Source organism: Microtus pennsylvanicus, chromosome 17 (genome assembly GCF_037038515.1).
Source record: "Microtus pennsylvanicus isolate mMicPen1 chromosome 17, mMicPen1.hap1, whole genome shotgun sequence".
Classification (NCBI taxonomy): domain Eukaryota; kingdom Metazoa; phylum Chordata; class Mammalia; order Rodentia; family Cricetidae; genus Microtus; species Microtus pennsylvanicus.
Genome location: NC_134595.1, coordinates 3,527,033 through 3,553,174, shown reverse-complemented (window position 1 = coordinate 3,553,174; position 26,142 = coordinate 3,527,033). Strand labels below are relative to the sequence as shown.

General features: G+C 47.1%; 1 protein-coding gene across 4 annotated transcripts in view; it reads right to left on the bottom strand.

Annotated features, from left to right (window-relative positions):
- Positions 1 to 26,142, bottom strand: part of Nrp2 (neuropilin 2) — a 119,791-nt gene that overhangs the window by 54,999 nt on the left and 38,650 nt on the right. For all 4 annotated transcript variants that reach the window (XM_075952043.1, XM_075952041.1, XM_075952044.1 and 1 more), the window contains exons 4-10: positions 22,751 to 22,981; positions 21,614 to 21,769; positions 19,836 to 20,005; positions 17,455 to 17,610; positions 5,389 to 5,533; positions 2,839 to 3,188; positions 234 to 378 (exon numbers count right to left, since the gene is read on the bottom strand). In XM_075952043.1, the coding sequence (XP_075808158.1) occupies positions 234 to 378; positions 2,839 to 3,188; positions 5,389 to 5,533; positions 17,455 to 17,610; positions 19,836 to 20,005; positions 21,614 to 21,769; positions 22,751 to 22,981 (1,353 nt within the window). The remainder of the gene's footprint in view (positions 1 to 233; positions 379 to 2,838; positions 3,189 to 5,388; positions 5,534 to 17,454; positions 17,611 to 19,835; positions 20,006 to 21,613; positions 21,770 to 22,750; positions 22,982 to 26,142) is intronic.

Below are 26,142 nucleotides of genomic sequence, written 5' to 3'. Positions count from 1 at the left end.
CGGTGGATAGTTAAGACTTGTCTTTCTAGAGACTCATGTTGAGGAACTGAAGTGATCCTTGACAAAGGACAAAACGCTTCCCTTGAGGGACTTCTCTAAGTTCAGAGGTGGTCCAAGAATTCAGCAGGGACCAGACAGTAGGTATGCAGTGAAGACTGACTGCCCTGTTCCCTGCCAGGATGCCAAGACCATAAGACCAAGTGAGCAAGATATGAAGAAGAAACCCCCCTTACCTGTCCAGTCACAGCCCAGGACTTCCAGTCTCATCCCAATGCCTGCTGGTGACCATCTCTCTGGGTACACCCGCACATACTGTGCCGGAACTGGATCGAACCTTCGGATGTCGGGAGTGTCATAGTGCATGTTCCCTTCAAACAGCTGTAGGGAAACAGGTTGCTCAGCCTTCCTCCTGTGGATTTTCTCTCCACTCACCTCTCCCCACCACCACAGCTAACCCAGAAGTCAGCTTTCTGGTTGATTCATGAAGCATTACCATGTGACTTCATTTTAAATTAAGGTCTTTGTTCATTTGGAAAGTTTAAAATATGGAAATTGGGGAGCATTAGAGTGGCCATAGTCAGGGGAGGTCTAAGCTTCAAATGTGATTTAAGCTGACCTTGGCCAGGAAGAACAGAAGGCAGGGATGGCTGTGTTTAACAGTCCAGATTCCTTGCCTTATTTTTAAAAGAAGTGTTTTCTTTTTCTAACGCTTTGATAAATGAGATGAGAATATAGCTGTAGCTGGAGACTGAGCTTTTGTTTCCCCACTGGCCCAGACCCAAATAATCACAAATAAACTATATTAATGACAACATTATTTGGCCTATTAGCTCAGGCTTATTAGTAACTAGCTCTTACAACTGAAATTAACCCATAATTTTTATCTATGTTTAGCCATGTGGCTTGGTACCTTTCCTCAGTAAGGCATTCTCATCTTGCTTCCTCTGTTTCTGGCTGGTGACTATGTCTCTGCCTTTCCTCTTCCCAGAATTCTCCTAGTCTGGTTGCCCTGCCTATACTTCCTGTCTGGCTATTGGCCAATCAGTGTTTTATTAAACCAGTATGAGTGACAAATCTTTATAGTGTACAAAAGAACTATCCCATGGCATTTTCCCCTTTTTTCTTTTCAAAACAAGACCTTGAGTCTAGTCTCCTTTGTTAAGCTTTTTCTTCTAACCCTTGTCCATAACAACGTGTAACCAATACACTGAACAAAGACAACACCCCATAATCCACTTTTTGGGATTGTGGGCGTAGTTTTCTAGGCTACTTTCTGATGATTTGGGGGCCATGATAATCTTATGGGGACCCAAAGAAAATTTAGGATTATGGTCAAGTCCTGACTGGAATATTCTGTGAGGCTGGATCATCTCTGCAGTCTTGAGGCTGTTCTGGATGTAGAACTCAATAAACTCCGACATGTACGTCAACTGGTAACGTGCTTGCCTGCATGAATGAGGCCCTATGGGTTGTTTAATCCCCAGAAACATAGGGACAAAAGGATCCCAGTGACCAATAGTTCCCAACTCACTGAGAGTCTGAAAGATAAATGACCACTGCTGCTGTAGGGTAATAACACCATCCTCTTGGTTACAAATTGATGGCCCAAGATTGTCTTCTAGACCTCAATTTATCAGAAGTAATTTTACCAAAAGAAACCCCTCCTAGATTGCCAATGCATAAAATTGCTGATAGAAGTTGGAACTATGTGGGAACTCCACCTAGAACCACCTCAGAGTCCTTCACATAGGAAGAGTACATGTATTGAGGTGGCTATGTCCAGGAATGCCTGGGGGATCAACCATCTGCAGGTACTCAGGATGCACCGTCTGCCTTAGGCAGGACGTGCTCTGAAACTGGCCCAAATCACTTCTTTCCCAAAAAGAGCCACAATTTGCTGTCACCAGGGAACTTGTGGTCTAGTTTCTGCTCTATTGATTGAAGGTTCTGGTTTCCAAGCCCAAGTCTTTCCAAGTCCCTGGAACTGTCGACTGGAAGTACACATCAGTACTGTAAAACCTCCAACCTAGCCCTAGCCTCTGCATTCAGAAAGTAAAGCCTTGCTTATCACAGGGACGACTCCTTCCCGTGTTAAAGATATTGTACTTCTACAGAAATGAGGACCAGGTAGCCCGGCCTACCAGGAGACGAATTGGAAAAGGGAAGAGACAGGAAGTGCTCTTCCTTCTGGGACTCCTAGTGTGCTAAGGTGAAGGCCAGCCTTCCCTTCTCTCTTGGCAGGGGTAGGCGGCACTGGCCTGGTACTTCTGTCCTAGCATCTTTCTCTTTCTTTCTTTTACACTCAGGGTGAGCGGCCCAAAAGATCTGAGCAATCAAGACTAAGGAAATTCAAAGGAAAAAACAGTTATTTTTGGAAGTAAACTCGCAGTTTCTATAGCTTGGCCTCCAAGAACCACATCCCCTTGGGACGTCTGGCCCATTTCAAAGAAACTCTATCCAGAAGAGGTTGAGAAGAGCACCAGACTTCATAAGCAGGCAGTGTTGAGCACTGGTTAAGTGTCTGGATTTTGAAGTCTGAGTTTTTGGTTTCAGGCACTGGTAAAGAGTGTGGACCTGGATATAACATAAGCCTCGGTTCTGTCATCTCCAAAAATGTGAATGACCAAATAATAAACTTTGTAGAAAGATTGTGGCTACTAAGAAGGGGTTCAATTTAAAAACCAGGTCTGGCACAGCATAGTCTCTTGGTTGATACTTGTTTTATTGGGATGATGGGGTTTGATGGTGACTGCTAGATGGGAAATCAGCTCCCTAACTCCCTGCACCCTACTTAACCTCCCTTCAGAATGGCATTAGAGTTCTCTGAGAATGGCCTACCTTTGGCTGCTGAGTCCTGGGATCCTGGATGTATTCCCAATCCTTGCCATTTAGGCTGTACGAGACTTTGAACTTTCGAACAAATGCCCTGGCTTCCATGGCAGAGATGCTATCCCCTCCACGGGCTCCCTGGATGATGACACCTTTCACTGTCTTGGGTGTCCCCAAGTCCACCTGAAGCCACTCTTCACCTGGCTGGGCTTGAGGGTTCCGCGGGAACCAGCCAGAACGACTGCTAACCAGGCGGGCAGCACTGGAAGTCCAGAGGTACTCTCGGGTGGAGGAGGCGGAGATCTGGGTATCAGCGATGAGGCCTGAGAGCATCCCCAGCATGTCGGAGCAGGGTGCATCTAGGAGAGACAAGGGAAAGACCACAAGTCATGGCTGAGGCCCACTCATCAAACAGATCATCAGATCTCAGGCCACGTGCTTACTGTTTTAGTTAGCATTCTGAGGCTGTATAGCATTGTGACTCAGAGTCTGAACTTGGACCCAGAATGCCTGGTTTTGTGTTCACTGTGCTTGGTGACTTTGGTCAGGTGATTTAATTGCTCCATGCATCAAGTTCCCCAAGTCTAAATGGGCTCCCTCAGCAGTGCCTACCTCTTGAGGGCTGTGGCGGGGACTCTGTTAGTCACTCAGAGCAGGTCTAAGGGCTCTGTGACTGTTAGCCGTTTGCACTCACTGCTCTGACCAGGGCTTCTGAGAACGTATGTCGCCACGGCCATCTGTGACACCAGTTTCCACCGACCCTCAATGAGTGCAGTGGCGCTTTAGGAGCCAAGAATCGAATTATTTCCTGAAAGATCATTTTGCCTAAAAGATGGGAACCTTTCTGGGCTCCGAACCAAGTCCTCCACGTGTGTGACCAGAGCTTTTTACTGCCTTAGATCCTCCCTAAACTCTCTCCAGCACCTGATGCGTTCTTCCATTTTCACTACCAGACTAACCTCTGCTCACCTGGGGTATAAGGCCCACATTCGGCTCTGGCCAAACTTTCATTCCACTCCTCAGAGCACCCGTACGCTAGCTTGTAATTATGCCTTCTTGTATTGGTTTGCTATCTATCTTGGCTACTAGCTTGAAAGTTCTTTGACACCTGAGACCTCATTCTGTACACTTCTCTATCTCAAGTCTCAGCGCAGGGTCTTTGTGGCGTGACTGAGGGAACAGGGAACGAATGGACCACAAGTGCTAAGTAAATCCTTGCTCATTGTTGCCTGCTGGGTAAGCCAGCAGCACAGAAGGGACAGAAGACAGTCCTTTTGGGATAAAATGTCTCCACAAGGAGAAAGCCAGGTCTTTGTCTGAACGTGACAAGGGATTTGTACTGAGGAACAATGGATACAGATCCTGACTCCGTTGCCTCAGGAATGGATGATGGTCTGGGTCAAACTGTCACCTTTCTAACTTCTTCATCAGCATCACCTTAGGCGTTATGAAGATCTGCCCATCCTTCCTAACTTCTGGTAAATTACAGGGCAGAGTCGTGAGGGATGGAGAGAAAGTGCAGCCACGGGGTACGTGAACCAGAAACCATAAGCAGGATCACACCATGGTGCAGGGGAAGAGATGGGATGGCAAGTAGGCAGGTAGGAGACGGACAATGAAGACCCTTGCAGGTCAAAGGAGCAACTGCTTTCCTAGATGGAGTTCAAAGAGTGGAAATGACCTGTATACACTCATACTATTGCCAGTCCAACTGCCATGGTGCTAGACCATGGTACCAGCCTACAAAGGCTCCGCCTCCTACTCTGGGGATCGCCAACACACAGTCCTTGGGTTAAAACCGTTCGAGCACCATTTTTTCTTCAGAACTATCCTCAAACACTGTTCTCAGTTCCCTTGATACAATGACAACAAACAAGCAGGAATTTGCTCTCCAATCTTTCTTCAGGAAGTAGTGTCTCGTTTGCCTTTGACCTCAGTAACCCATCCTCAAGGAAGTCTTTCTTGACCTGCCAGGCAAGTACACTGTAAAACACTTTGAGGACCCCAAGGCCCTGTCCTCAGATAGTCTTCAGAGTTTTTTTTTAAATTTATATTTATTTATCATCTTTCTGGTTATTAATTTGTCCATCCAACTTTTCAATAAGGCCACACAGGACTGGGTCTGTCACGCTCCCATTGAGTCTACAGTACCATGTCTAGACCTTAGTCTCCACGTGAGACAGGAGAGGGCACTATTTGAGAGGCAAGTTCAAACCCTGGCGCCATCACTTACTGGGATTTAGTTCCTTAACTCTGGTTTCCTATTGTGTAAAGTGAGGAAAATGACAAGACTTATGCCACTGAGTTCTACTAAGAATAATAGATAGCACACTTATAGTTGGACGAGAGTTGGGTATCAAATTATCCTTCAGTGCATTTTATTAAGCAGAACTAGCTCTAGCATAATAAAAACACATTAGATGAACGGAGGGTTGAAAATATAAATGAAAGGGTTAAGTCTGATGGGAGTTGACCTTTCAGCCATTCCTTTTGGGAAGGTCACAGAGCGGGAGAAGCCTAGAATTGTTTCTCCTGTCTCACCGGAACCCCTCAACTCACCTGTGACTCGGCAGCCAAAGAGCTCCAGTCGAAGGGCGATGCCCAAGTGCCACGTCTGTGGGCGGATCCTGACGAACCTTGTGAGCAGGGGCGTGTGGAGCTTGTTTAGAACCACCTCAGTCGCATCGTTGTTAGCCTGAAACACCTGCAAGGTGAGGTGCAGAGCAGCGTCAGTGAAACTCCTGTTTCTGAGGGCCACGCTTGAGCAGTCAGAGAGGGCCACCAGCCTGGAAAGCACCAGGGGCTTTGTCACGTTGAGCTCTTTAGAATAACTGTGGAAAAAAGGTCAATTTCTCCTTCTGCTCTAACTTGAAAACAAAACAAAAAAAAAACTTTGCAAAAAGTTTTGGAAGGAAGGAATATTTTGCTTCTGGGCTGAGAGCAAACAGAGGAAGGAGCTTTCAAAAAGCAAACACTTCAGAAGCTAAGAAAGAGAAAAAAGAGCATTCACTACAAAGGAGGGAGACTTGTCATCTGTAAGGGCCGGCAGACCTCACACTCCAGCCTGAACTTGACACTCCCTCGTCCTCACGATGTGGGCACACGGGGGTGGGGACTTGCAGGGCCTTTGCTAACTGCACAACACTTCACTGCTGTTTTTGTTAACTCCTTAGACACTTCCCCGTTCTGAGTGGGCGAGGGGTGAGGGATGCCGTCTACCCTGGACCTTCTGTCAGTCCACACTTTTCTGGGTTCTCTCTCCTCTTTGTTGGAGGCAGCCTCTTAAGAGTCATGCTCCAGCTTCCTCCTAGTTTAGCCTGCAGTCTGTAATGAAATCCATCCCTGTCCCCAGCTGACCGGGGCCTCTCGTATGGGAGGAAAGGCTTTGGGGAGTGGCTTCTGACCTAACATGGTAGGCACAAGCCCCAGCTTACCAGATGGCCCACATCAACAGTGGCCATATGGACCCTTATGTATTTGTGTGTTTCCCCTTAAAAATAAGTAACTCTAGCAAGAGTATGGGGGTTTCTTTCCTTTCCCTGGATAATGGCGGATGGAAGAAAGAAGCAGCCAACTGTCATTCCTAATTCATGCCTGTCATACATATAGCAACCACAGGACCTTGTAGATTTGCTCATGGCCAGTCTTCCTGGTCCAACATTCTTTCCTGCACAGGGAAACTATGCTCTCTAGATTTTAACACTCAGTACCCTCCAGGTGTTTAGGCCACAGACAGATAGAGGGACAAGAGAAATGGAAACCTAGTGTATTTGAACACCTATGAAGCCAGCCACTGTCAACCTGATGACTGAATACCACACTCACAACCTCTACTTTACTGATGGGAAAACTGAGGCTCACACATCCCTGTGTGGACCCATGACATTCAAGTCTGTTTTCCTTTGTGAACTCTTATCTCTTCTGATGAATTTACAACAGTCTAGCTGGCAGCTAGGAGTCCTATCGTGGGCTAAAGAGAAGTAAAGTCACAGTAGTGATGTGATCCCATGTGGAGTTTACAGTCCCACTACAGATGGGAACAGTGGAGAGGGGGGCAAGCTTACAGGCAGCCAACAATGCAGCCTTTTCTTCTCGATAAACTGTGAGCCCTGCCATTTGGCAACCCCGAACCCTCCGTATTTTCCATTTGCTGAGGCCAAAAATAGAGGCAGTTAAGAACACTCCACGGAGGACAGGAGAAAGGGCAAGAGGCTTCACACCTTCTGCAACCTAACGAAGTGGGGAAGAAGCTTGTTCCACGTGGGAAAAAGGAAACAAACGTCGTCAGCCCGCTGAGCTTAACCCACAGTGTGAAACCTTGTCTGAGAGAACCCTACTCAACCATGCTGCTCGCTGGTCTCTCTACCCCTTAGGTAGTTCTCCCATGCAGGGTCCTAATGCACCTGGGGTCCTCTCTGCAGCCTTGTGACCCAGGGACAGAAGAACCACTCCTCTTGCCCAGGCTTACCCCTGCTGCTGCTCGTACATTGCCTGCAGACAGGGGATGGGAGGATCGAGAAGAGCAGGCTAGCAAAGGAGAGGAAGGATCTAGAGGGGGATGCGCCAGAGTCAGCACCTGGAAAAGGCCTGTGAGGAGAGCTGCCTGACCCCTTGATATTCTAATCTTTGAGAGGAGCCTGGGGTCCAGGGAAGATCTCGCCTCGCCTTTCCCATTTCTTGGCTCCTGGGTCTGGCAATGACTCTACAGCGTTGGGGAAAGGGCTGGAGGAACGGAACCCATGTTCAAACCATGAGTCAGTCCTTCTAGGGTTCAGCATGTAACAGAGGCATTTTCGGGTTTTTTGTTTTGTTTTGTTTTGGCAAGGGAGCAGCAAATGAGACACTTTGCTGATTTCGGACGGGTGCTGTGAGCCTTGGGGACCACCTCTGGATCTTCCCTGTGGATTGTGATGGTGACTGTGTGTGGTCTCCATCAGGAGACACCAAGCAGTTCCTACTGGAGGTGGCTTCCGTTGGCACATAAATACGTAATTGGAGAACTGAAAGGATTTGAACTCACACACAGCTGTTAATCCACTACACATACACCATGCTGGTACCATTTAGGAACACAGCATGCCCTATGTGTTTTTAATATCCAATTTTATCCCGTCTGACCCCCTTCATTTCTCAGCCTTGGCAGACAATCCTAGGAAGCCTTTTCTTCTCTCCTCCTTCTCCCTCTGCCTTTTCTGGTACAGGGTCTTACTTTGTAGCCCAAGATGGCCCAGAACTCATGATGTAGTGTAGTCTGGCTTTGAACTTGAGATCCTCCTGCCTTAGCTGCATGAGTGCTGGGATCACAGGTACATACTACTCTCGCATACCCCCATGCCTGACTCTTGACCCTCCCTTCTTAAGAAAGTGATTGCATAGCTGGAATATCCTTGGGAGTGGGCAGCACAGGAGTAAGTGTGCCGCGTGTGGGCACTGGGGTGAACATGTCCAGATGCACCAGTCAGAGAGAGGTTGTCTCTCCATGAATACACGTGACCACGAACTTTGGGTGGAGGCCCTCATGCTCCGCCTATCGTAGCCTCAGGCAGGATGGGAAACAAGCAAACTCTCTCCCATGGCATTCTATTCTGCTGCTCATTCTTCTCCAGTCTCAGGGAGCAAACAATGCCTCTTTTGAACTTAAGTTCAAATTACTCTCCATGTTTCCAAGTTTAGGTCCTTACTGCTTGCGTTTTGGCTTTTGACCGTGTATCTGTGTCTGCCCCATTTCCAGACTCTCTGCAGAAAAAAAAAAACAAACCCAGCACCTTTCTGGAACTTTCTTCACGCCTCTCTGAGTGCAGCTGAGAGAACAAAACAGACCCCACCACTTCGTCAGGACCCTGGAGGCATACTCTGCTGCCCTTGGAGCACAAGGTGGGCAAATGTCTCTGTCTCCTTCGGGCCACATTGTCCTTCACTGTGAGTGAGGGCTCTGCAGAAGTCGACTTGCTGTTTCCTTCTCTGGCCCGCAGACTCTAAGCTTCCTCCACAAGAGTCTTCCCGGTTTGAGCTCCTCTAAGAACATCCACTTTGTAAAAGGGCACACGAATGACCCATTGTTCCTTATAATCTGAGTGCTGTTGTGGGCAATGGCTGAGGCTATTTAATTCACTTCAGACAGTGCCCAGAACACACGGTGAGTGCTCCATTCACAGGCAGGATATACCTTGTTGACGTGTTGGTTCAATAACAGTTCAAATTATTAATAACCAAGAGTAATGAATAACAACACCCTAGTCCTTACCTACTGTGTTTTGTCCAAAGATGTCAAAGTGCAATTTATGAAAATCCATTTTAATGAAATATTAAGCAGTTTCTATTTCTCCTGACCCAGTAGATTTACAAGGTCTCTATTTTTCTCCCTGCACCTCCCATCTCTCCTATTTATAGCTGGCAAATGCTATCATATATTATACATCTTTATAACTTTCTCAATGCTCTGTGGTTTTAGAACCACCTGTCATTTACTTTCTGATCAAATTCCCTAAGATGGATTTTTGGCTTGCAGTCCAGGCATCACAAGGCAGTATGCCTGGGAAATAATGCCAGGAAATTGGTTTTATTCCCCATTCTCTGCCGACTCACTAAATCACAATAGGCTGATCAATAAACCTTAGATACTTTAATTTCTCCTTTAGAAAGATAAAGTCATTGTAAGCTTGTAGACACTGCACCCCAGCAGCCCTTGTGACCTGCTCCAGTGCCTGAGACCTGACCTGCTCCTAGGCCAGATGTTGGAGTAGGAACTAAGTTCCAAGTCATAGCTAGGCCTTTGGGTGATCAGGAGAGTTCCAGTTTGGAAGGACATACACTTCTAGGTCCTGCTGTGGTTAAAAACCATCAAGCCGAACCTTGGCAGTGAGGTGTCCGAAATGGTGAGGAAAATCAATAGGTTGCTCACATGTCTTATGCCAAGATGGGAACATACCAAACAGTGGTAGAATTTTCACAATTGCTTTAAAAGCCAGATGTCGAAGAGGATACACATTTTAATCTTTTTAAAAGAAAAATATGATACAGCTACTTTACTACCCAAAAGAAGGCCAGGAGTGTGTTCAAGCTGACCTTAGCTTTCTGGGGGTCATTGATTAAATGTGTATATGTATGTTATATTTTAAAAAGCTACGATGAACAAAGAGCTTTCTTTGAGTGCATCTGTGCAAATTAGGTTCAAAAACCAATTCAGGGCTCAAAGTGAATTGGTAACCATTTGGTGCCTTGCTGAATTCTGAACATAATCCAACATTTTCCCATTGATTCTCGAGGCCTTTGCTTTATTTTCAGTAAGACAGAATCGGAAACCGGGCAGCATAAAATGGATTTCTGATTCTCACCTCTGCCACGTGAGTCAACTGCTATCCAGCGCCTCAGTTCCTTGTCATCTAACACCCCCCGGGAAAAACAGTCTGCACAGGTTCACCAGGCCCGTGACCCCCAGGCTTGGGTTTTATGGATTATATAATATAATGCAGAAGAAAAAAATCCATCCATCTAGCAAGATGAGATCACTGATGATTTTTTAAGCTCCTTTCCCTGTTTCTTGCCCATTCCCAGTCTTGGCCACATTGCCTTTGCTGGCCTTCCTTATGTATTTTTTAAAGCACAGATAGGAGCTTTGGCCTGGCTTGGAATGGTACACTCTTCCAGGCCCCTACATGTGAGATGTGCTGCCTACTCTAAGACCCTATCCTATGTCCTGTTCATCTGTTGCTACATCCATATGTCTGGGATAATGTAGATGCTACAGGTCATTATGCCTGCTTCAAGGACTAAGGAAAATATTCTGGAAAAGTTGTGGAGCTCCTGAAAGCAAAGACCTTTTCAGGCCTAGTGGCTGTGTAAGTGAGGAAAGCCCTTTGATAGGCAAGCTGCTTGTCACATGAATGTGGTGTCCAAGGAGAGAAAAATTCAGAATCTACCTATCTCTTTTCTACATAGATCGAGTCTGCTGTTTACTTCTAGGTGGCTGTAAACATCTGAACTCTATCAGCTCCAGGGACTGCAAAGAAAGCAGAAGCAAGTTTCAAAGATGATTCTATGCTCGACTCTGAGGTAGAATTTATGCAGATAACTTCTTTCTTAAAAATGATTTCTCCCCATTAATAAATGTTTCATTGCATCCAAAGTTCTCCTTTTCACTATGTTTGGTGCAGACCTAAGAGAAGAGCGGAGTAGGCCAGGAAAGAAGAATGGGGGAACTGGGGAGCCACTGCCACCTCAGGAAGTGCAGCAACTTATCCTGATGTGGGGCCAGGAGCCTTCCTCCTCTCCTTCCTGTTGTCTCGCATTTTCTCTAAACCACCCATCACCTCTGCACATAAAGCCAAATGGTTAATCAATGAATGGCATCCCATTCAATTAATTTGCTGTACCAAACAGGCAAGGTGGAAGAGGGGCCGTGGCACTGAGGGAAGTAATGGTAAGGCTTTGTTGTTTCCCTTTCTGTTTGCAGATCACAGTCTTGACATGTCTCTCTTAAGACTCCTCCTTAAAGACCATAACCAAAATTTTAAAACAAGCTGCCTTAATTCCAATGAATGTGGGAACTTAGCCAGATGCAGTCAAAGGGATGTGTTTGTGTGTGCATGTGTGTGTGCGCGCGTGCATGTGTGTGCAGACATTTTCTGTCTGTCTGTCTGTCTATCTATCTATTTATCATCTATCTATCTATTCATCATCTATCTATCTATCTATCTATCTATCTATCTATCTATCTATCTATCTACCTATCTATTCCATCTAAGGGAGGGCTAGGAGGGCTGGGAGTGGGAGGGTAAAGGAGCTCTTTAATAACCAAATGTTCATTTGTGACTGTGATGACCTCTGCTCTCCTCCTCCCCTACTGTAAGGCTGTTTTTGTCATCAGACTGCTTTCTTCTGGGGGTGAATGGAGGTGGGTGGGTTGTGCACATCCCCATCTGTGTGTGCCTTGTGGGGCCTCTGCATTTAATGCAAGATCATGTTACTCCCACGGAGACACCGAGCCTTGGAACACAGCCTACTAACAGGATTAAGGTTTCAGGATTTGAGACAGGAAAGCATCAGAGAAAAGAAGACAGGAGAGGAGAGGAGGACACTTGGGGACCCAGGCTGGAGGAATGGTTTGAGGAACAGGCTGCAAAAGAATCATACACCATTATGAAAGATGCAGGGAGGGACGAAGGCAGACACTTTATCAGCGGTGAAGTTCCTCAACATCTGAGGCGTTCTGACACCACCAGTCACTGTGGCCATTCTTTCTTTAAAGTGGGCAGGAGAAAGTCTCTCTCACACACACAAACACACACACACACACACACACACACACACACACACACAGAGAGAGAGAGAGAGAGAGAGAGAGAGAGAGAGAGAGAGAGAGATCCCAAAACAATCAAAAACAAAACAAAAACAAAGCAAAATAAACAAACAACCAAAATGCCACCAAGGACTGAGCTCAAACAGCACCCACTACCCACATGCCACTTCCAGGACCAGTTTCTACAGCCACAGAGCAGTGAACGGAGGGCGGAGAATCCACCAGACGAAGCCTTCCTCTTCCTGCCTATCTAGGCTCACTAGAAATGGCCAACGGCAGTCCGTCCCAAATCCCAGGCACTTCTTTCCTGGAATCTCTGTGCACATTCTTGGCCTAGGAGCACAAAGAAGCCAGCAGCAAGGCTGGCAGTGCCCGGGAGGCTGGCCTCAGCTCTGAGACAGTTCAGCACCCAGGGGACTTGGATGAAGTTGGCTAGCAGCAGCCTGACAGGGAACCGTTCAAGCGCGTATATAATGAAATTTTCCCTTGAGCTTCCTAAGTAGAGAGGCTAAAGGTCTGAGCTCATCCCCCGACAAATGGATGAAGGACAAACTGAATTACCAAGCACACTGGACTCCTCTCAGTCATAATGGAGGGGACGCACGAACTGGGAACCTGAACTCGGAGAGGGCAGCTGCCCCTTCAGAGCACATATCACCCGCCGTGTTTAGATCATACACTCATACCCACAGATTCTGGAGGCTGATGTTCTTAGCTTGAGGTTTGAGTCACACTCTTGTCTTTTTATAAGAACAACATTAAGAAGACAAACCACAAAAGGAATAAATACAAGTATTCATGAAGAGGCTTTTTAAAAATCCTCAAAATTATTAATTGGAGGAAATAATTGCACCCCCCCCCCATAAAGAATGAAGCTAGGAGGAGACATTTATTTGAGGCAACAAGGCCTGGATGACTTCTAGTGGCCCCTTCCCGTCTGTGTTTTAAAAGAGGCAGATATATATCCCATGGGAATCTGTTACATTTTAAATTGACAGCTTGCTCAAGGGAGCTCTGTGTTCTGACCCGTTGATTGCATCTGTGGCGCTCCTTCCCTCTGCAGATGGCCAGGTGCTCCTCCGGCAGGAGCTGCGATGCCAGTGCGGCTGCCATTGCATGGGGCGGCTGTGAACACTAAGACAGCACTGGGAAGGGAATAGCCAAGGCCTCATGGCCCACCACCTCAGAGATCCACGGCAGATGCCCTGAGCTTGGGGTGTGACCTTTGAACACTCCCCTTTCCAAGTCTCTGGTTTACAAAATGATTTGTTTTCATTAAGAAAATAATACAGGACAGAAGAGTTTATAAGCAGGAGTACTTGTTTTGAAGGGAAGTGGCCAAATCAAATAAATAGCAACTTCTTTACACTCCATCTTCAGGATCCTGTGATGGAGCCCCAATTCCCCACACAATGCTTAGCTTTGAATCCTGAACTGCATGGACCAGTTTTAGACTCTGTTAGTCAACAGGGACTCCAGGCTGTGCATGCCTCTTGGGCCTCCTGGCTGCCAGGAACGGATGGAAGGCAAGGACAAGGCCTGAGACAGACTGCGAGAGCATCTGTTTCCATGCCGAAGCCTGGTGACCAGGACTGCCTTTCCTGGGGACTCCAAGATCCTCCTGTCCCTGGGGCAAGCTGCTTAGGTTCAGAGCTACAACTTCACCTGTGAAACATCATGAACTTCTGAGCAACTAAGTCAGTGCCTGAGGGTTTGCAGAACCTCCTAGCATTTGTCCTTGCTTTAATGTGAGTTTGGCGTGTCTCTGCCACTTATTACTGGGTAACTCTGCAGAACCGCAGGCCCAAGGCTTATTCTACCTTATCTTTTCTATCTTCAAACCTGGACATCAGGGATTAGAACATCTCTTTTATGTTGCTTCCCCACCTCCAAATAAAAAAAAGCTGCCGAGCATACATAAGGGGACGGTAAACCAAAACTATACCAATTTGAGCTGCCTACACTGGCAACTAAAAGGACAGTCATGACTCCATCCCTTCCATAGGCTCAGCTTTCGGGTAAATTTGTGGGTTCAGAGTCCTAGTGGCGGGAAGGACGATGACTAAACATTGATGCCTTTGAGCTGTTCCCTTTGTTCTCTGTGCACCTTTCTTGGTGTGTATGCACGAAACTGCGCCTGTAATTATACACACTTGCCCATGGACACACAAAATTTCTTACCACTGTATTGACAGCTCTGCCTGTATCTGGGATGATACTCACACAGCTGGGAAAACCAAAGGCGGTAGTTTCTGCTGTGGTTTCTGAATGGACGTATGTGAAGTAATTTGGATAATCTGAAGGAGCACACGGGTTGGTTATGGGCTCTCTGCTTTGTGGGTGCACCCTAAATATGCATAAGGAGGGCCTGCCTGTATAAAAGTCCTGGGTTCCATCCTTCTGGCCTTTGGAGCAGGGTGAGGACCGGTGTGTGTGTGTGTTGTACACTTGGTCTGCGTAAGCAAGGCTGCATTTTGCCAGGAACGTGGACCAGACATTTTGTGGGGAGCCTCATGAATACCTGTTGAACATAAAGAAACAGAAAAGAGGCTGCTCGCCAACTAGGGAGGCTGGAAAAGGGTTCTTTAGTCTTTTGCACCTCCCGGCAGGAAGAAGAAAGGTATTCACAGGTTTAGACCCTGCCTTGCCCCAGCAGGGTGAAAATCACAGTGACACAGCACAGCCTTCCACCACCAACTGGAGCGCTCATTAATCTTGTTTTTCTCTGCTTTCTCCAGTTCCCTGGTCTTTGATATGCTGCATTGCTGTTGACAGTGGTCAGGGAACTGAAACTGAGCTTCCAAATTTGTGCCCTCTCTGCTTCCTACGCACAGAGAAGGGAGGTGGTGTCCAACCCTCACTCTGCACTCTCAAGCCCAGCTCGCTGCAGCCTCCTTCCCTGTTCTGCTTTTCCGTTAAGTCCTGCTGTCTGAATTGTACTTTTAAACCCACCACAGAACACCAGAGAGCTTGGCACAGTGCCCAGCATCCAGAAACCACAAAGAGAAACTCAGTGGTAATACCAGCGGTGGATGAGCTCCTCCCTGCTCTCCGGGCCCCGCCTTCCTCCTGCCTCCCTGTCATGGCATCATATCAAACTACGGCAGACTTGACAAATCTATTTGGCATGGTTCGCTCCACTATTTCAACCCCAACAGCCCAGGGAACTGCACAGTAAACACAGCTATCTGGGGAAGCAGCTAACGCAGAGGCTGAGAGCATCTTTGCCGTGGAAGAGGAGGGGAAGGCCTCCTGGCCTCCTGGCCTCCCACCACAGGCACAATGGGGTGAGCCTAACTGGTAGGCTTTCCGTTTCCTTAATCATTTTAAGTACCAGGAGAATGTGTTTCTAATGGAAAGAGAAAGGGCTTTTCCTCTGCCCCAGCTCCTTTTATGTGGGCAAAACTGATCCTCTAACGCAAAACCAGAAACAAGACCCTCAAGTTACCCACCGCCTACTGGGGAGAGACATTTTGCCAAAGGTGGGAGGAGGATGTAGAAGATAGTGAGAATGTATTCAACCTGGAAACATTGAAAAGGATGAGTCTGAAGAACTAGAAGGCTCAATTCAGGCTCAGGAATATCTTCCCTGCAAAATTGAATAGCCGGGATAAAGCCAGGAGGATGGCGTCCTATCAAAATGTGCAGTGCTAAGGTATTTCCAAAAGCAGATTTCCTACAAATGGTGTTTTAAATAGCATCCCGGTCCATCTGTGTGCTTTTAAAATCAGCTTATGCTACAGCGTCCCTCTGGCCAGCACTGCTTAGTCATTGAACCTGGCCAAGGAGACTGTCAGGGAGCCTCGTGCCTCTCCCCTGCACCCACTCCTACCTGGCTGCTGGCCCTTACCTGCTAGCTGAATTCCCAGGTTTTAGCATTCTCTTATTGAAAGTGTGGGTGGAGAGAGAGAAAGTGGGGGGAAAGGAACGGGGTGAGATGAGGACTCAGCTCTGGGCTCCTGTGGCCTCCAGTGCTGACTCAATCCCTTCTGACTGGTACCCAGCCTCTCAAGCTGCAGACCTAGCTCACAGGTAAGGAGAGGGTGTCTTTCCAGTGCTAAATGTTTCACTTTCTTTACTAGTTACATGAAGTATGAGGTCACATGCAGTCTGTATGTAAGAGAGATAGCCGGAAATGTCTAGGAACCATGCTTTCATATGAATGGTGCCATGTTACTATGGCGATTTTTGATTTAAAAAAAAAAAGCGAACAAAACCTACTCCTTTAAAAACGCACATTTCCTCCTATGTGAGAGATCGCAACATCATAGGGCTGAATTTTCTGGGTCCAAGGATTCTAGTTGTATGTGTAAGTTGGAGAGCGTGGTGCTTTGGGACGGTGACATGGACCAAAGAGATGCCCTTTTGGTCGCAGATGCCTTATTTTGATATTTTATACCTTTGCAGACCTGCACCTGGCGGGACTGCAGCAAAGGCTGAGAAACAGACCTGTGTTTTCAGCACTCTGATTCCCTTTTGTGGGAGGGTCAGCCTGCTCTGGGAGTTCCCAGTATGTCTCCCCCACCTGCCTGATGTGAGACTCAACCAGCCTGCAGGGATTACCTGAGCTCACTTCCAGTACAGAGGCTCCTGTCCCCACTTAGGTGAAGACAGAGTGTTTCCACTGAGCCCTCCATATGCCAAATGCAGCTCATTTACCAGCTGCAGACACAGAACGCCACGTGTTTTCAGAGTGCCGAGTGCCAGACACTCATCCCCGCTACAACAAAAGCCTCATCTTGGTCACATGGACCGCATGCCTGGGAGCCCCAGACACTGAAGGCACCAGCAGGGAGGGTTCAATGCTTCCCCGATAATCACAGTTGCCAGTTCAGATCCAAACCCCAACAAATAGGATTTCTCCTCATTATTTATTGTCCTGGTTCTTCTCAGGGACACGGGGACTCCCTCTTAGGGCTTTGTATCCTTTCATTTTCAGACCCCAGTAACTCCTGAACTGTAGGTTCATGCAGTTTTGTGATTGTTAGCCCAGCGTGTGGAAGAGACTCGGGCCATAAATGCTCACCGAGTGAGTCCTGTGCAGTGTGGGGAAGCTTGAGCGGGGGAGGCGTTTTCTCCTTCATTTGCAGTTAGGTAACATTCTATCGGTCCCCCTCCTCTCTCTCTCCCTCTCTGCTGTGCAAAATGCAACAGCAGCTAGGCTGCTGGAGAAATGGAGTTTTCCAATCACTTTAACATAAAAAAAGGAAAATCTCAGTAACAGTGTATCCTTTGCCTCCATGAGCTCTCTGAGCCTCAGTAAGCCAAGGCTCCTCGTGGGGTCAGCCTGAAATTCCCCGGACCCACTCTGGGGGAAGGCCACCTACCTTGTGGTTTTTGCCATGCCGGTAGACCATCCAGTCCTCCCCATTCGTGCTGACCTCCAGCTTGTATGATTTGACATAGTAGCCCCTCTGGGTCTCTCTGGAAATAGCTCCCTGTGTTGCAATGGCCGTGAGCATGGTTAGGAAGCGCAGGTCCACCTGGAAAGAGAAGTCAGAAGGTAAGAGGGCCAGTACTCCCAAACACATTGGCTTTTTTTTTTTTTTTGCAAAGGACGTGGTTGTCGTGCTAAATTCACAATCCGGTCTGTATTTAGAATCGTCATTATGTACTTACAGGGGACAATTAAAGTCAATTGACTCTTACCAGGGTAGGCATCCTTCCTTGAAAAACAGCACTTGATTTTTTTCCACTTGCAAAACTGAATGGATAATATTCAGTTTCTTCTAACTAGCGGACACTTAGACTTATGACCCCTTCATTAACTAACCGACAGTCTGTTTCTGACCATGAAGGCAAAAGAGTCCTATAGGAACCTTGAATGGCAAAAAACTACTCTACTCCTGTTGACAGATGTTTCTATCCCTCCAGGTCCCAGTCACTTAGTCCCAAATAAACACACAGAGGTCTACAGTAATTATAAACTGATTGGCCCAGTAGCTCAGGCTTCTTATTGATTAATTCTTATAACTTATAACTCTTGTCTGTGTTAGCCATGTGGCTTGGTACCTTTCTTCATGAGTCAGTCACATCTTGTGTTTTCTGTGGCTGCATCACAACTGCAGATTTAAACTTCCCTCATTCCCTGAATTCTCATTGCCCTGCCTCTACTTCCTGCCTGGTCGTCCCGCCTATACTTGCTACCTAGCTACTGGCCAATCCATGTTTTATTAAGAATAATACAAATGACAGGATAAAAGGCCATTGTCCCACAGCATACTCCAAAGCGGTCGACTGTAACTCTCTAGAAGTGACAATTCATAGCAGTCTTCTCTCCCTTTATTCCCACACTCCGTTGTATCTGTAATCACTCAGGTCACCAAGGGGTCAAAGGGCATGCAGAGTCTGCCCAACTAATTAGGCTTATGCACCAAGTCTTGACCTTTTACCCTGTGAGGAGGTAGTTCCCCTCTAACAATGCCAAAACCACTTGGAAATTACTGGATGTTGTCAGTGTGGTCTTTGGCGTTACTTAATGGCAGCCTCTGTGTGAGTGCGTTAGTGTTTGTGAACTGATGAAAGACAATTTAGTAAGCACTTATTGGCTACTCAGTGTGTGCATGGCATCATGAAACATTCAAGAGACATGCGCAGGAACTTCTTTGTACACTAGAAAAGGTAGATTGCTATGATGAAAAACTAGACGATTAAAGGGGTGAAAACAGGGGTATAGTACATAGAGTGTAACAACAAAGAACTTGCTAGAAGCTTTGCAGGATGAAAGGATTTTTTGAGAGGCAGAGGGAGAGACAGTGACAAATGACCCGAGAGTTGTGTTGTTAGAGCCCCGTGGCCCCCTGGAGTTTCTAAGTGCTCTTTCTCCCTTCCCTGCTGTCTGCACTGCAGTATCTGTCTCAGAGCAGAGGTTACCAAGTCGCATCAGAGCTGGGACAGGCTTGTCCCTGGGTCACAAGGCTGTCTCTGTGTGTCATAAATGCAGACATTGCTCTGGTATAGAACTGGCAGTTTGTTCTCCCCCTGTTTACTTCTTCCCAGGGGATCAGAGCTGAGCCCGTGTGCAGGGCAGGAAGATTACTCAACATGAGCTGCAAGACTTTCTCAGGAAGACAGCAAACAATAGTCTGAAAAGACGCTGCCGAGCATCTGGGGAGCGAGTTCTCGTTCTCCATCGTGACATTTTCCCATGTGTTCTCTGATAGCTATGTGTAAAACCTCCCTGGCAGGCTCCCTCCAGATAGCAAAGATCAGAAGAAGTTGCCATATTCAGCTAGCGCCCAACAAACCTGCCTTTAGGAAAATGCTCTTCCCACATCTCTGATGCCTTCCTGTGCCAAGAGTGAGGAAGATCTGGAACTATTTCGGGAACATTCCTTTGATACTGATAGGGTAAGCAGGATCATGGCCAAACAACTCTCCTCGGACCCACTAATCCGCACAAGGGCAAGTGCAGTGGTCCTCTAAAACTTATCCCAGCACACAGCACAATGCTTAACATAGCACAGGGCCTTTGGGACAGGTGAATGAACAGATGGATGGATGTAATTCTTGTACATTCTGTGTTTATTTTTTTAGCATCCTCTTTTGACTCTAGCTGAGGGGGTCACATCACCATCCCATCAACACAGACATCACATCATCACATTCTCTCTCACCCCCAACACACACACGCACGCACACACACACACCACACACACGCACGCACACACGCACGCGTGCACACACACACCAGTATCTGGGTAAGCACCTGGAGATACTCCTTGTTGGAATCCAAGTTGGGTGTCCAGCCATTGTCATCACCATGGAGCCGGCTCTGTTGAGGAGTCCACCTCCCGTCGGAGAAAGTGGATGAGGCACTGATTTGTTCATTAGCAATCCGTCCGGACTCCATTCCCAGAGGAACGTTGCACTGAAAGTCTGGGGAGTGGAGATTGGTCAAGGGCAGAGTTAGGTAACTTAAGGTCAGATGCTGCCCACCCCCCACTGTCTCCTTCTAGGGACAAGTCCTTGCAGGCACTCCCTCATCCTGAATCTAATTACATGCTAGCATTTGAAAAACAACTACACTAAGTCACAGAGTTAACAACCCCTCTGGGTCTTCAAGGAACTAAATTGGGCCTAAAAGAAATTAGGCGATAGATAAATAAGAATCATCATATAAATTAAAAATACCATCTCAAACGCAAGTGCTGCAGGCTATGGAAGCTCTCGGGTGCCAGATGCACCAGCCGTGGGGTACAGGTGAACACGGCAATTTGGGTGGGCTCAGCCATCGTGGGAAGCCTGCACACACCCAGAGGCACTTTCGCACGTCTCTCTCTTTCACACAAGTGTTTTCTGATTTCTGGCATGGAAGACAGACACTACAAAGTATAAACACCCGTCTTTAGGAAACTTCTCTGTGAGAACATACAAGCCCCATTGTGTTCCTATACAGCCCCCGTCTGGGCTGACAGACCTAGGAGACTCTGATTCTGGTCTTGTGCCACCAGCAAAACTGCCGTCTTTCACCTGGACGCCGTGGACACTGATCAATGCTTGTCCAGACATGGGTTCAATAAACACTGGACACTCTTCTGAGGTGTCAGATTTTTCTGAGCCTGCACTGGCCATTTGCCGAACCTGCTGCAGCTGGCTGCCCTCTTTCTCGTGCAGTCCTCCGGACCTCTGAAGAAGAAACCAAGCCTAGGGCAGAGCAGAGCTGGCTCGTTTTCAGGCAGGCCAGGCTGCTGCATCCGCAGTGAACATAGGTCGTAAGCTGTCCACGGCAGAGACACGGGTTTCTCAGTCTCATCATCTCAGAGTGCTTCTCTTTGTCCTCCAGGAGACCATTTGGATCTCTAAGCAGTCCTGACAGTGCAGCTTAAGCGTAGGGCCAAGAAGTAGATAGTTTGAAAATGGGCCTCAGGATGGGAGACCAGTGGTTTAGGTGGCAGGTTCCAAACAGCTAGGCCCTTAGCAGAATTTGATAATGCTATGCACAGTGCCCAGCACTCAGTTTCTCAAAGCTGTATTTCTTGCCTGTGTGAAGTTGAAGTCCAAGGGGTTGCATTGTCTAGCCAGGGAATCTCTACTGAGAGCTACAGGACTTTTGTCAAGATACATATGGCTGTTTCGCCACGATGGTCTTGATACTTTTGAGGTCTGGAGACTAATGGACCGGTGCAGGTCTGAGGAGGGTTAGTTTCCACAAACATCATTCCACCGTTATCCTAACAACCCTTTTCCATCTAACAACCCTTTTCTATCCATAGATGGGCGGATGGAGGCTTGAGATGGTCCACAGTTTTCTCCGGGAACAACACATACTTGTTTGTTTTTTCTTAAGAAAAAGAGCACCAGATGGACACTGGTCCTTCCTCATTCATCTTGGCTGGGAAAGAAGGCATGGCTCTTGAACTCAGAAGCCACCACAAAGTCTGAGGCCTCTCTGTCTACTGTTTTCACAGAGGTCAGCCCTTCACCTGTACCCTCTCATGTCCCTAGTGAGAAGACAGGACAGGGAATCCCAAATGGCCAACTCACTGTCAGGAGGCTCTTGGTGGACCAAGTAGTAGCGCGCAGAGAAGCCATCCTTAGCCACTGCCATGTCCGTGTGAAAGGTCAGGGAGAGGACCCCTGTGGACGAGCGGAGTTTCGAGGGCGTTTTGGTCCCGCAGTACTTGCCAATCAGAGGGCCAACTAGATACGGAGGAAAAAAAGTGGACAGAGGAAGTGAACATCTAAAACTGGTTTTCAATGCTTTCTCTCTTCTCACCATTGCGAACCTCACTGCCAATACATTGGCATAAATACCAAAGGAGTGCTTTGAGAATAATATCTGATATTTTCCTTGGACATTAAAAAGTGCTTTCCCTGAGTTGGCTACATCCCGTTTTCCCATCCCCAAGTGATGAGCCAGTATACAACATTACAGCTGCTGCTCTACAGAGGAAAAAAATAATGAGTTTCAGGGTGTCAGGAGTCCCAGTTCAAGGTTCCGGTACACACTGCTAGGAAATAGCAGAGCTGGCAACCAGACCCTACTTTGCCTGCCTAAGTCTTATGCTTTTCCCAAGATGAAATTGCTGCTGCAGAGCTACCAAGTATCCTTTATATCAGAAAACACTTAGAACAACCACAAAGATGAACAAATTATTTCCTTTCCAATACTGATTACACCTAAGCTCTGCGTGGTCTTCACCCAATCTATATTGGCTCTTCTTGGCTGTGAATGGCTGCCTTTTCAACATCGATGACTATTTTAATAGTATGAATGAAATAATGGAACTCATGATAATAGTGATGACAGATCATTTCAAAGCCAAGATACTGAGAGGATGAATAACTCGCCAGGATTGCACAGCAGAGACATTCAAGTAGTCAGCCTGGCTTTATGTCCTTCTATGTGGTCACAACATTTGACTAGTGATTCACTTTTATCCCAATAACTTGGTTGGAATGGGACATCACCTAGAATTTTGTCACCTCTGAGGGTTAATGTCAATCATCAACTTGATGAAATCTGGAATCACCTCGGAGACAGTGCTCTGGGTTTATCTGTGGGTGATTACCTTGGTTAGCTAACTAAAGTGGGAAGACCTTGGGTGCTACCATTCCCTGGAGTAGGATCCTGAACTTCTTAAAAAGGAGGAAGTGAGCTGAGCAGAAGCACTCACTCACCGTGTGGAAGGCCGTCCCAAATGTCCAGCCAGTCATATTTGCAGTCCCCTTCTCCCACTTGCAGAGGGTCATGCTCCAGGTCAAAGGTCAGGAACTGCAGGATGATCTCCATCCTGGGTTTGGCCAGAATGGTGAAGGTGCAGTCCAGATTGTGCGGATACTTCTCTGGAAAGCCAGGAGATTCGATGGTCCCATTGGGGCTCGTGAAGTTCTTGGAACAATCTTCAGAGCCTATGTACCAGAGAGACGAGTAGGGAGGGAGTGGAGAGGGAGTGGGGAGGGAAAAAGATGTAGCATTAGGGCGCAGCTTCTCTCTGCTGCCTCCTCTGCCTCTGGGTTATTTAAATGTTTGGGTCCATATTCCTCTACTCACAAGGTTTTTGTTTCTGCTCAAGTGGCCCTTGGAGCAACACACCCGTCCCATCTATGTTTCAAACCCTCAAGCTAGCCTCCCTTTTAAAAAGAAATTAGGAAGCTGAGGCTGATTGCCTTGTATATCAGAATGAGACCAGCCATCGAGGGACTGGAGGCTAAGAGATAGAGGGAGAGAGAAAGTGAAAGAGAGAGAAAGAACAGAGTCTTCTTTCAATTACTCAGCTGCTCACTCCAGAAATGTAAGTTATTTCAATCCTTAAGGAAGGCTTGCTGGTTGCCATCAGGGAAAACAATGTTATCCCTTATTTATGGCTGACCTCAACACTAGCCTCTATTGTACCCCAGCCAGCTAAGTGCCCCTTCTCCCCCAGAGCTCCAAGGTGCCTCAGGGGAGGGGCAAAGGGGAGCCCAAGCCTCATTCATGTCCTGACTGTATTAAAACGGGCTGCTCTGTAGTGGCGGGACAATTAACAATTGAGGTTTTTAGCCGGTGGATCACAGTGGGGCGTTGAGGATGTTAAAGGCCGCTTGGACGGCGAGTTTGGAAAAATACAGCAGTGTATTGACATTTGGAAGGCTTCTGGTGCCTTTGTGGTGGGGACGGCCTTGTGTTTCTCTCCTAAGCTCTTGGGTTTGCTTTCTGAGGATGTGTCCTGATGAACCGTGACACACATGCACAGCCTGCTGCTAGCTGGGACAGCATCAGGAGCAGTAAGAGGATTACAGCCCCAGTCTCCCAACGCCTCTAGGTAGAGTCCTCTTAGAAGAGCCCTGGAGCTTTAACCCAGCAACTGCTCCTCTGGGCAGAGCCAGGAAAGAAGCCTGGAAGCATAGGGACCCCGCATATACAGAGAAAGCAAGGAGAGCTACAAGTTAATGACAGGGAGGTAAATGCTGGTAATTACAATAGATTTGGATTCTAAAATAAGAAAAGGAAGCAGGATTTATAAAGGGGATAATAGACACTCTTAAGCATGAAGAAAAACACCACCACCAACACAGAAATCCTCAATAAACCAGGTGTTTACTGGCAAGAAGTGTCCTCTGGGGATCACACTGATAAAGAACTATGGGATGTCAATATGCCGCTCTTAGCCTGCAGCGATCGCTTTTTCTGCAGCTCCCATAGCAGGACCCTCTGCGAGTCTCCCTATTGATAGCTGCAAATATGTGATTTGGAAAAGGTACCATGCAAATAAGTATGCGTGCATTTGGGGTAGGCTCATAACTTTCTGTAGCTCAGGCAGCAAAGAAAATTCCAGAATCTCCTCCTACCCATCGGATATCTTCTCTCTGCTGGCAGTGCTTCCCCTTGGGGCTGGATTGTGCACAGAAGGAGGACCAGAAGCAAGAGCAAATTTCCCTGCCTTATTTGGAGGTCTGGGTACCACATCTCAGAGGCTTTGCACTTCACTCCCTGATCCAGCTACAGCAGGGCAGGCTGGAGCTGCCAGTGGGCAACAGGGTTGGCGGGATGAGCTGGGGTGGCCTCCCCTCCCCCTCAGCTTTGTTTACCATCAGGCCTCCAACTCCTGAGGGCTTCCTCAGCGGCCTGGGGTGATGCAATTTGGGAAAGCCAGGCCAGCTGGCCCTCTGTCTTCAGGGGGCCAAGAAGAATTTTGAAAAGGTTAGAGTTTAAGGATGCTAAGCAGGCTTCTTCACGGGGTTCTTAGGGAGCCTCTCAGGGCGCTGGCTGGAAATTAATTCTCTATTCACAACGGACTTGGGAGTCAGCCGAGGCCTCTTGAGAGTCCCTTCCTAGAGTGGGCACCATTGTCAGTCTAGAAGGGACTCTGCACCACCCTGGGAGTGGGGAATTACGGTAGCATCTTTGATCCTTCTCATCCAGGGGGACAAGTGTTTCAACAATGGACATTTAAAGCCCAAGATGGGCCCCAGAGAATGTGAGATCCTAAACCATTTACTTTCAGGATCCCCAGGTCTTGCATGTAACCAAAAGGGATTTTTCAGCTTTAAGTACTTACAGCCAAACAAGCAAACAACAAAGAAACCAACAACATGCTTGTCTGATAAATGGTAAGAAGCGAGTACATTCTCTGGCTTATTTTGAAGGAGGTGAGAAAGCATTATTGTTTTATCCTTTGCAAGCAGAAAAACCTGGTATCTATTAAACTTATGTATTTGTCCAAGCACCAGAATGACAACTGAATAAAGGGATCATGGAAACAAACAAAAAAAAATGCATCTTCTAGAATTTGACTGATCCACAACCCATTTCTGCATCAGGTTAAAAGGACAAAAAAATTTAAAATACCAGCTGACAAATATTCCTGTCAATTCACTATTGAGATTATTCATACAAGCTAGAGGTTTGGAAGTGGTTTATACCTGTCATCAACCACTGTAATCCTAGGAGACTGAGACAGGGGGACTACCAGGAGTTCCAGGCAAGCCTGAGTTACATATTGAATTCTAGGACAACTTGGGGTACAGAATGACCCTGTCTCATAAGACAGCAAAACAACACAAAACTGAAATGGGGGGGGGGCTGTAGTAAACAATTCCATTCTCAAGGACTTTGGCACACAGGATGCCTACCCCAGGTGCTCAGACTTTGGCATGCAGGATGTCAACTCCATGTCCCTGGACGGTCTCATCTATAACTTGCAAGTTGAAGAGGACCCTATACATACGAAGATATGAAAATACAATGGCCTTATCTGAAGTCAAGCTTGACTTGACCACAAGCGAGGGAATCAGGCCTTTATTTAGGGGCTCAGAGTTTCCTCTGCCTGGGAGCAAGCCCTACAATTTTACTATCAGAAATACCACCAAGTAATTGACACAGGAGGGAAATGTGGGTCTTGAATTTCTGCTAAAAGAACATCAGAAAAGAAAGAGAAGAAAAACAAACATTTCCTGCTGATTCTGCCTTCCCATATTCCTTTAAAGTTTTTCTTTCTCTACTCTACTCTGGATTTGGTGACTCTGGGTTGCTTAGGTTTGCAATCTTTTTCTGCTTTACCCTTTTCCAGGTGAGACAGTTTGGTGATGTC